Source organism: Equus quagga, chromosome 3 (assembly GCF_021613505.1).
Source record: "Equus quagga isolate Etosha38 chromosome 3, UCLA_HA_Equagga_1.0, whole genome shotgun sequence".
Classification (NCBI taxonomy): domain Eukaryota; kingdom Metazoa; phylum Chordata; class Mammalia; order Perissodactyla; family Equidae; genus Equus; species Equus quagga.
This window is the reverse complement of record NC_060269.1, coordinates 38,243,817-38,255,618: the sequence shown is the minus strand read 5'-3', so window position 1 is coordinate 38,255,618 and position 11,802 is coordinate 38,243,817. Positions and strand designations below refer to the sequence as shown.

The 11,802-nt window shown below is 35.1% G+C and overlaps 1 protein-coding gene across 4 annotated transcripts in view; it reads left to right on the top strand.

Moving 5' to 3' along the window:
- LRBA (LPS responsive beige-like anchor protein) overlaps positions 1 to 11,802 on the top strand; it is a 710,247-nt gene that overhangs the window by 152,189 nt on the left and 546,256 nt on the right. For all 4 annotated transcript variants that reach the window (XM_046655938.1, XM_046655936.1, XM_046655939.1 and 1 more), the window contains exons 21-22: positions 101 to 224; positions 527 to 719. In XM_046655938.1, the coding sequence (XP_046511894.1) occupies positions 101 to 224; positions 527 to 719 (317 nt within the window). The remainder of the gene's footprint in view (positions 1 to 100; positions 225 to 526; positions 720 to 11,802) is intronic.

Below are 11,802 nucleotides of genomic sequence, written 5' to 3'. Positions count from 1 at the left end.
TATGCCAGGGAAAGGAAAGAAATTTCAATGTAGTGGTGATCTTCCATCATTAACTTTTTGTAGTGTTTTGGTTTTTACTAATTTATGTATTGTCTTACAGAGATACTAAAAGTAATTGCGACCCTACTTCGAAATTCTCCCCAGTGCCCAGAGAGCATGGAAGTTCGCAGAGCCTTTCTTTCTGACATGATTAAACTTTTTAACAACAGTAGAGAAAACAGAAGGTGAGCAGGATCAGACAGCATTTATCTGCAGTGTTCAAGTCTAGTTTTGAGTTTAAGCCCATTTTTTCTGAGAAAAATTGCTTTAAAAAACACTGTGAAATGAATTTTCCATGTGCTTTCTTCGTTAAGGGTATATAAGTAATGTACCATATGGTTAAATTGACTTCTCAGTACTACATCCTTTAATTGTTTTGAATACATAAAGGTGTTTTTTAATTTATTTTGTTTCAAACTTTTACTTTTTAGAATTTTTTCAGATGATTTATTTTTTAAGTAATTCAATATCCTCTTATAATTCTCAGGAGCTTGCTACAATGTTCTGTGTGGCAAGAGTGGATGCTTTCTCTCTGCTATTTTAATCCTAAGAATTCAGATGAACAAAAGATAACAGAAATGGTATATGCCATATTCAGAATCCTACTTTACCATGCAGTCAAATATGAGTGGGGTGGCTGGCGCGTGTGGGTAGACACCTTATCGATCACACATTCAAAGGTAAGTTTCTTTATGAAAGTGTATTTTAGAGTTTTAAATGTTGATAATTTTGAGTTTTATTCATTTAAAAGATTTTATATACTTAAAATTAAGGAGAAAAGGCAGATTATTCTCTGAAAGTGAGGTAAAATGAACAACTACAAAAGCGAATGACTGTAAAGAAATGTAAAGTATTTCCAAATTCTTCAGAATCACAATACTTTTTTCAAATGTCATTTTTATGTTTGCTTAACTTAGTAAAGTGAAATCTCATGCCACACCTTAAGGGAACTTATGTTTTCAAGCAGCCATTTTCACAGATACAGTTCTCTGAATTTTACTGTAGTTCAAAGCTTTTGAACACAAGGTGGCGCAGTATATTCAAAGATGAGAAGATATTTTAGTAATGTAGGGTGGTTGAGTAAACAGAAAAGCTCTGGCTAATGTTTGCCGCTGTCTCATGTTATAGTCATTTGAGAAATTGGTTTGGAATAATATACCAGTCTGTTTTTTTTTTTTTTTAACTTAAGCCAATGTAAGTTAGGTATTTATGTATAGCTTTTGTTTAAAATATTTTATGAAATATTGTAGACATACAAAGAAGTATAAAGTACCTCCCAGTGTTTGTGAAATTGGGTTCCCCATCCCAATTTTTGTCCATCATTGTTAGCCCCTTTCTCTTCCTCCACTAACCTGAAATTTAGTGTTTTCATTATTTCTGTGTATTCTGTATATTTTAACTATATTTATATATAACTCTAAACATTAAATAATTTTATTTTTCATGTTTATACTTAACATAAATGGTATCATATTAAATGCATTTTTCTGCAACTTGTTTTCACTTGTCACTGAGATTCATCCGTACTGACCTATGTAGTTGTATTTATTTTCTCAGTTGTATTGTATTCCATGGTATGACTTTATCCGTTTACCAGTGGATGAGCATTGTTTATACATTTTCTGTATATTGAGAAGTTTCTCTATTCCTAAAAGTGGAATTGCTGACTTGTAAGATGCATACGTTGAACATTATAAGATAATGCAAATTCTTTTCCGAAGTGGTATATCAGTTTACATTTTTGCCAGGGACGTAAGTTCTCATGGTTTCATATCACCTTATCACTTGGTATGGCTGCAGTTTTAAAAATTTGCAAATTTGATGACTTTTAAGTGCTATATCTCCATAATATTAATTTGGATTTCCTTGTTTTGTGGAAGTTCTTTATATATTCTTGGATCCTTTGCTAGTTATATTGTTTATGAATATCTTCTGCCAACTTGTGGCTTATCTATTTATTTTTGGAGTTTTATGTTTGTGTCTTCTGAGGAAATTTTACATTTCAAATAATTAATGTAAAGTTTATTAGTTTCTTTTAAGGTTTATGCTTTTTGTATCTTGTTTAAGAACTCTTTCTATACGCAGAAGGAATATAATATATAATTATTTATAGTAATTATAAATTGACTAGAAGGAGTAAAGAAGAGAAATGATAAATTTGGTATATCTTTAAATGTTTTATTTATTGACTGTTATGGTTATTATTCCAGAATATTTTGCCATTTTATTGGAATATATTGTCATTTCCTAAATATATGTTTTTAGGTGTTTGAATAACTTTTATTTGGAAGTACCGAAGAGTTGTTCATTCTGTCTCCTCCTCCCTCAATGAGAGGGAGGTGCATGACTATCTGCAAGGATTTACAAAAATATCTTAGATTGGAAGATATCACCCTACAGGTTTATGTTTGAGAACAGTCCAGTGCCAAATAAGAAAAAGATGTGATTTTATAACACGTCTTTGTTTTTGTCACTACTTTTTGAGCTGACCAGTTTAGTCTAAGGCAGGGTTCAACCAAGCAGGACCTGAGGGCCAAATCTGGCCTGACCTGTTTCTCTAAATAAAGTTTTATTGAAACACAGCCACTCCCATTTATTTCTTTGTTTTCCGTGGCTGTTTTCATGCTACAAGTATTGAGTATTTGCAACAGAGTCTGTATGGCCCTCAAGTGTAAAATATTTACTACTTGGAACTTTACAGAAACTGTTTGCCACTTCTTGCCTAACTTATTTTAGTTTGTGCGGATGCCCAGCTATTCTGGTTTCTGTTGTAGTGGGCAGCTGCAGTCTGGACTGATTACCTGCTAGTATTGTTTTTCCATTTACAAAAGATCATGAGAAAAACACGGTTGAGTTTGGGCCTTGTATACATTTGGATTGGATTTCAGACATATCTGGGGGAGTTCCAGGTTATGGAAGTCCCAGTGTAAATTAGATTTTTCAGAATTTCTAAATAATGTATGTTAATTCAGTGCTTTCTTTTTTTTAAATTTTTTTTAATTTTTATGTTTTTCGGATGTACATCATCTTTCAAATTCTGTATACATTACATCATGTTCACTACCCGAACACTAATTATAGTGCATCCCCTCACATGTGACCCTAATCACCCCTTTTGCCCTCCCCCCTCCCCCGTTCCCCAATGGTAACCACCAGTCCAATCTCCAATGCTATGTGATTTTTTTTTTTTTTTGCCGTTTTTATCTTCTACTTATGAGTGAGATCATATGGCTTTTGACTTTTTCCCTCTGACTTATTTCACTCAGCATAATACCCTCTAGGTCTATCCATATTGTCACAAATGGCCGGATTTCATCATTTCTTACGGCTGAGTAGTAGTCCATCATGTATAAATACCACATCTTTTTTATCCATTCGTCCCTTGATGGGCACCTAGGTTGCTTCCAAGTCTTGGCTATTGTGTATAATGCCACAATGGACGTAAGGGTGCAAGTATCTTTATGCCTTTGTGTTCTCAAGTTCTTTGGATAAATACCCAGCAGTGGAATAGCTGGATCATATGGTAGATCTATCCTTAATTTTCTGAGGATACTCCAAACTGCTTTCCATAGTGGCTGCACCAGTTTGCACTGCCACCAGCAGTGAACAAGGATTCCCTTCTCTCCACACCCTCTCCAACATTTCTGGTTTCCTGTCTTGTTAATTAGAGCCATTCTGACCGGAGTGAGGTGATACCTCATTGTAGTTTTGATTTGCATTTCCCTGATAGCTAATGATGTTGAGCATCTTTTCATATGCCTGTTGGCCATCCGTATATCTTCTTTGGAGAAATCTCTGTTCAGATCTTTTGCCCATTTTCTAATTGGATTGTTGTTTTTTTTGTTGTTGAGCTGTATGAGTTCTTTGTATATTTTGGATATTAACCCCTTATCTGATGTGTGGTTTGCAAATATCTTCTCCCAATTGTTAGGTTGTCTTTTCCTTTTGTTGATGGTTTCCTTTGCTGTGCAGAAACTTTTTAGTTTGATGTAGTCCCATTTGTCCATTTTTTCTTTTGTTTCCCTTGCCTGGTCAGATATGGGACTTGAAAATATGCTGCTCAGACCAATGTCATAGAGCGTACTGCCTATGTTTTCTTCTAGAAGTCTCATGGTTTCGGGTCTTACATTCAAGTCTTTAATGCATTTTGAGTTAATTTTTGTGCATGGTGTAAGGGAATGGTCTACTTTCATTCTTTTGCATGTGGCTGTCCAGTTTTCCCAACACCGTTTATTGAAGAGACTCTCCTTTCTCCATCGTATGCTCTTGGCTCCCTTGTCGAATATTAACTGTCCATAAAGGTGTGGGTTTACTTCTGGGCTCTCAATTTTGTTCCATTGATCTGTGTGTCTGTTTTTGTGCCAGTACCATGCTGTTTTGGTTACTGTGGCTTTGTAGTATAATTTGAAATCGGGGAATGTGATACCTCCAGCTTTGTTCTTTTTTCTCAGGAATCCTTTGGCTATCCGGGGTCTTTTGTTGTTCCATATAAATTTTAGGATTCTTTGTTCTATTTCTGTAAAAAATGTTGTTGGAATTTTGATAGGCATTGCGTTGAATCTATAGATTGCTTTAGGAAGTATGGACATTTTAACGATGTTAATTCTTCCAATCCAAGAGCACGGAATATCTTTCCATTTCTTTGTGTCTTCTTCGATTTCTTTCAACAATGTCTTATAGTTTTCAGCGTACAGGTCTTTCACCTCTTTCGTTAAGTGTATTCCTAGGTATTTTATTCTTTTCGTTGCAATTATAAATGGGATTGTATTCCTAGTTTCTCTTTCTGCTACTTTGTTGTTAGTGTATAGAAACGCGACCGATTTTTGTACATTGATTTTGTATCCCGCAACTTGACTGTATTCCTTTATTATTTCTAAAAGCTTTTTAGTGGACTCTTTAGGGTTTTCTAGATATAAAATCATGTTGTCTGCAAAGAGTGATAGTTTCACTTCTTCTTTTCCAATGTGGATCCCTTTTATTTCTTTTTCTTGCCTGATTGCTCTGGCTAGCACTTCCACTACTATGTTAAATAAGAGTGGTGACAGTGGACATCGTTATCTGGTTCCTGTTCTTAGAGGGATAGCTTTCAGTTTTTCTGCATTGAGAATGATATTTGCTGTGGGTTTGTCATATATGGCCTTTATTATGTTGAGGTATTTTCCTTCTATACCCATTTTATTTAGAGTTTTTATCATAAATGGATGCTGTATCTTGTCAAATGCTTTCTCTGCATCTATTGAGATGATCATGTGATTTTTATTCTTCATTTTGTTAATGTGGTGTATCACATTGATAGATTTATGGATGTTGAACCATCCCTGCATCCCTGGAATGAAACCCACTTGATCATGATGTATGATCTTTTTAATGTATTGTTGTATTCGATTTACTAGTATTTTGTTGAGGATTTTTGCATCGATGTTCATCAGTGATATTGGCCTGTAATTTTCTTTTTTTGTGTTGTCCTTGTCTGATTTTGGGATCAGGATAATGTTTGCTTCGTAGAAGGAGTTAGGAAGCCTCCCCTCCTCTTCAATTTTTTGGAAGAGTTTGAGAACGATAGGTATTAGGTCTTCTTTGAATGTTTGGTAGAATTCACCAGGGAAGCCATCTGGTCCTGGACTTTTATTTTTTGGGAGGTTTTTAATTGCTGTTTCAATCTCCTTGCTGGTGATTGGTCTATTCAAATTTTCTACATCTTCTTGGTCCAGTTTTGGAAGGTTGTATGTTTCTAAGAATTTATCCATTTCTTCTAGATTATCCAATTTGTTGGCGTATAGCTTTTCATAGTATTCTCTTATTATCTTTTGTATTTCTGAGGTGTCTGTTGTTATCTCTCCTCTTTCATTTCTGATTTTATTTATTTGAACCTTCTCTCTTTTTTTCTTGGTGAGTCTCGCTAAGGGTTTGTCAATTTTGTTTATCTTTTTGAAGAACCAGCTCTTGGTTTCATTAATTTTTTCTGTTTTTTTTTACTCTCTATTTCATTTATTTCTGCTCTGATTTTTATTATTTCCTTCCTTCTGCTGATTTTGGGCTTTGTTTGTTGTTCTTTTTCCAGTACCTTTAGGTGCACTTATAGATTGTCTATTTGGGATTTCTCTTCTTTGTTGAGGTAGACCTGAATTGCTATAAACTTCCCTCGTAGAACTGCTTTTGCTGTATCCCACAGATTTTGGCATGTCGTGTTTTCATTTTCATTTGTCTCCAGGAATTTTTTTATTTCTTCTTTGATTTCTTCATTGACCCAATCATTGTTCAGTAGCATTTTGTTCAATCTCCACATTTTTGTGGCTTTTCTGGTTTTCTTTCTGTAGTTGATTTCCAGTTTCATACCTTTGTGGTCAGAAAAGGTGCATGGTATTATTTCCATTTTCTTAAATTTAGTGAGACTTGTTTTGTGGCCTAATATGTGATCAATCTTGGAGAATGTTCCATGGGCATTTGAAAAGAATGTGTATTCTGTGGTTTTTGGATGGAATGTTCTGTATATATCTACTAAGTCCATGTGGTCTAATGTATCCTTTAAGGCGAGTGTTTCCTTATTGATCTTCTGTTTGGATGATCTATCCATTGGTGTAAGTGGAGTGTTAAAGTCCCCTACTATTATTGTGTTACTGTCTATTTCTCCTCTTGTGTCTGTTAATAATTGCTTTATATATTTAGGTGCTCCTATGTTGGGTGCGTAGATATTTACAAGTGTTATATTTTCTTGTTGGATTGTTCCCTTTATCGTTGTGTGGTGCCAGTCTTTGTCTCTTATTACGGTTTTTGATTTAAAGTCTATTTTGTCTGATATAAGTATTGCTACCCCCACTTTCTTTTCTTTGCCATTTTTGTGGAATATCTTTTTCCATCCTTTCACTTTCAGTTTGTGAGTGTCTGTAGGTCTGAAGTGTGTCTCTTGTTTGCAGCGTTTACATGGATCTTGTTTTTTTATCCAGTTGGCCACCCTGTGGCATTTGATTGGAGCATTTAGTCCATTGACATTTAAAGTAGCTATTGATAAATATGTATTTATTGCCATTTTGTCACTTTTTCTTTTTTTGGGGTGTTTTAGTAGTTCTTCTCAGTTCCTTTCTTTTTCTCTTGCTCTCTTCACTTGTGGTTTGATGGCTATCTTTAGTAATATGTTTGATTTCTTTTGTCTTACTTTTTTTCCTGCTTGTTATAGGTTTCTGGTTTGTGGTTACTCTGAGGATCCTATTTAATATACTATGCATATAGCAGTCTATATTGAGTAGATAGACTCTTTAGCTTGACCTCTTTTTAAAAGCTCTACTTTTTTACTTCCCTCCTCCCACATTATGTTTTTAACATCATCTATAGTGTTTTGTTTAGGGTGTGTATATCCATTACCGTCTTATCATTGAAATAGGTAATTTTAGTACATTTGTCTTTTAACCTTCGTATTACCTTCACAGGTAGTTGATCTATTGTCTTTACTATACTTTTACCTTACAAATGATTTTATTGCCTTTTTTTTCTTCTTGTTGTTTTGGGTTTTTTTGACAGTGCTTTCATATACACTTTAGTTTGTTCAAGTCCTTAGGAAGGATGGCTAGAGGAATATAATCTTTAGAGCTGTTATTCTTAAGGTACAGCCTGAAGACTTTGGGAACCTAGGAGACCTTTTCAGGGAGTGTCTGAGGTCGTGCTTTCTCAGCTACATGTCTATTTGATGGTGGGGTTTTTTTCATATACTTCAACCACGAAAATATAATGCAATAGATTGAATGCAAAAGCAGGTATTAGAATACAACCATCTTGAAAAATAGTCATTCTTCAAAAAATATGTTATTTGTATTAACATGTAATGGGTTTATTGTTATTTTGAAATGAATTAATATTTGTAAAATTTCTTGGTTTTAATTTCTAATATGATAAGTCTTAATAGATATATCTCATATAAATAAAAGGTTTTTGGTTGCCTCAGTTCTTTTGAAGAGTCTGAAGGATCCGGAGACAAAAAGCTTGAGAACTGCAGAAGCCATAGGGTATTTAGGGCCAATAGCGTAGTCTCTGTGAATTTCCTATCTACCAGAAAAAGAGGTTGGACTAGGAGATATCTCAGCTACCTTTGAGCTTTTGAGCATTTATTACTAAACATTTATATTTAGTTACCAATCCATTTGTGTAAATAACGAAGAGAATGTGGGCTTTGGAGATAGGACAATCCTGAATTTAAATTCTTATTTGTAGTAATTTTTTAGTTGTGTAAACTCAGTCAAATTTCTAAACTTTTCTTAACCATCAATGTCTAATCCAGAAATGGTACATGTCTGTGTATATATATATATATATTAATTGAAGTTGAGTTAATGAATGAAATCACAGAAAATAGAATTAAATGCTCAGGGACTATTTTCCTTTGTTATAGCTCTATCATTTCTCCTGTTCATCCTTTTTGTTCTCATTCTTACTGCCAGCACACTAGTCCAGGCCCCAATAACTTCATGTTTGATGTAAATACACCTTTTGAAATGAAGAATTAATTACATCCAAAATAATTTGTGTAGCAATATGCTGTGAAGTGTTGTGAAGGAAGAATTGTGACTATCCAGCTTCAAGAACGTGCTGTGTGGTTCTCCCTGTCCACCCCCCCACCCCTCCTCTCACCCCAAACCTAATCTCACCATTTTGATTTTCTTGGTTATCGTTCCCTTTTTTAAAAAGTTAAAAATTTGTGTTCCTAATAATATATTATCTTTTTTTCCTATTCCTGTATTTTATGAAAATGACATCATACTTTGTAGAGTTTTCTGTTACTAATTTTTCTCTGCCAAACCTTTTGTTTCTGAGATTTTTTTTTATTGTTACGTATAGCTTTGATTTGTTAATTTTCACTACTTTGAATAACTCAGGTGCTCAAAGGCAACAGTTTTAATAGAGTTGTCATTTTCAAACTTTTTATAACTGTGACTCACAGTAAGAAATTTATTGTGATCAGGTGTGTATGTATACACACACACACACACACACACACACACGCATACACACACACTCCCACACCCACTCCTACCCCTTTCCCCACACACACCTGAAACAGAGGTTTCATGAGACAATATTTACCCTTACTAAACTTTGGTATATAGTAATGCACTTGTGTGTTTTCTGTTCTTTTTCATTTAAAAATGCTGATGATGCCCCAGTAAGTTGATTCCATGATCCGCCAACTGAATTGTCCTAAATTTGAAAAAAGCACTGCTCTAGGAAATATAAGTAGGAGTAGAATTGCTGGGTCCTAATAATGTCCCACCCTCTAACCCTTGATACTGTTAGATTTCTTATTTTTGGAAGGTTTTGTTTTTGCCTATTTTGAAGCTTTTCTTTTTCTTAATGATTTGTAGTTCTTCATCTATGTCTAGATGACTTCTACTCTGGATATTTCTAATGGTCAGTAGCTTTAGGTATTGTTTTCCTCTGGATTTATTAAGCTAAAAATAGCATATAATGTTACCCACTTCTGTAAACCCTTTGTTCTAACCTTCTTAGAAAGATAAGATTTTCTTTACAAAATAATATCTACCTAATCTTTCACTATTCTCCTTGAAAAAGTATTTCTTACCTGATGTTTCACTATTTTACTTGACAGAAATCACTAATTTGGCTATGTTGGTTCTAATCTTCTAAAATATATCGTGCTTTGTTAAATCTTCATTTTGGTTTATTCCTGGCATGCACTTTGTTCTCCTGTGTACTTACCCAGATTCTTTATATTTTTCAGGACTTAGCTAGCTAATCCAGTTCTATATGACAGTTTTTCTTACTCTAAGGCCATGCCATTCTGTATGAATTCACAGCTCTTAATTTTCTCTTGGTATTTAAGTGTCTCTCTCTCTCTCTCTCCCCCCCTCCCTCTCCCTCCTCCCTCTCCTCCTACTCCTTCTTCCCTCTCACCTCTTCCCTCACTCCCTCTCTCTCCCTACCTCCCCTTTCTCCCAAATCTCCAACTAATCAATCAGTGTTCTCCACCCCCCACTCTGGCTGTTGGCATTGACCGTGTGTACCTGGTGCAATCTGTGCCACCTTTTGTCACTGCCAGCTAACTCTCTCCCTCTTTGCTTGTGTCTCTTTTTCTTCTTTTGGGCACTATCTCCCTCTTTCCAATCTCTTTTACTTTCTCTGTTCTTCCTTCTAACATCCTTCCACCATTCTTTATCCCCTGCCTTCTCCCTCCCCACAACCTATTTCTGTTTTTCTCTGTCTGCTTTGTCCTTAGTGAATCTGTGTTGGTTTTGTCTCTCCTTCCCTTCTCCCCCTCTCTCTATCGGTTGGTCAGACACTGTGGTCGTTCTCGTTCATTTTCAGTGACTCTGTGTCTAAGTCTTACTCCACTTGCCCACCTCTTTTCTTCCCCTTTCTACCTTTATCTTTCTTCTTTCTTTTTTTTTTCTTTCCACTCCTCCCTTTTGTTCTTCATATCTTTTTCTATTTAAGTACCTTCTAGTTACTGTGAAAGATAGAAAGATGAATCAGGAACAGATCTTATCTTGAAAGAAGTTACTTTCTTAAATGGGAGACAGTATATGTACAAAAAACCTAAAAAACACGGCAGGAAGTAGTAAGTGCCGTGGAAGAGATATTCGCAGTGAAAGGAGAGACAGCCTTACCTGTGGGCATCTGAGAAGTTTATAGAACAGGTGTCATTTGACTTCAACCTTGAAGGGTAAATAAGATTTGGGCATGTAGATATTAGGGTGATGAGACTCTGGTGGAGGAATTGGCATAAGCAAAGGTACAGAGGTGGTGTCACTGAGAGAAAAGCATGGTGAATTGTTTGTTTTGCTTGGGGATGTGGAATGTACATGAAGAGCAGTAATGAGTGATATACCAAATGCAGACTGGCACTTAATCATATATCATCCTGTAATATCCCTCATGTTATATTAATGTTTAAAAGTGAGTTCGTGTGTCTTATCTTGGCTGCTCCTTGTAAGCTCTCATGAGCAAGGACAAAAGGTTTTATACTTTATATCTTCCATAGAACTGTGCATAGTGCTGAGTACTTGGCAATTCTGCGGTAAATATTGGTTGCAGGAAGAAGGAAGAACTACACCGTCATTGTCTGGGGCTTTTTGGTTCAACTGTTAACATGGCACCATGACACCCTACGTCTGCCTTAGCATGTCAGTCTTCTCTCATCAGTGATCCATGAAATAGCTGCAACAGCTGTCTTTGAAGTACCTGTTATGCAATCATACGTCGTACGATTTGGGGATCACCTCATCAGAGTAATTTGCCATGTGCATTTTATTAGAGTTTCCTGGACCGCACCTTAGAATCTGAATCTGAATCTCATGGGATGTTCCCAGAAATTTATATTTTGACATAAGCCCATCTTATGTAGTCTAATTTTGAGTGTTTCTCTGAGTGTACAGGAAATTATTTTTACAAACTTTTATAAAATTCTCCCCTCCCTACCTTTCCTACTAAGCTAGTAATATACTCTTTAAAGAGTGTCATGGACATAGAAAAATCCTACATAAGTTGGATATGGACCCCAGTTAAGACCCCCTGCACACATTTTTTTTGTTGTTGTAAAGGAAAACCTTTTTTGTCTTTCTGGGAGCATGTTACAGTGAAAGAGAATGAAACAGAATAAATATAAACTCCTCTTGTTATGTAGTATCTGAAATCAACATTTTTTAGATTCAATTATACACATTAAACCCAAAGTAGGCTTTAAGTTTTGTGTGTTTCATATATATATATATATAGTTTTAATTAGTTTATAATTTTCTTTACTCCAGTTACTTATGG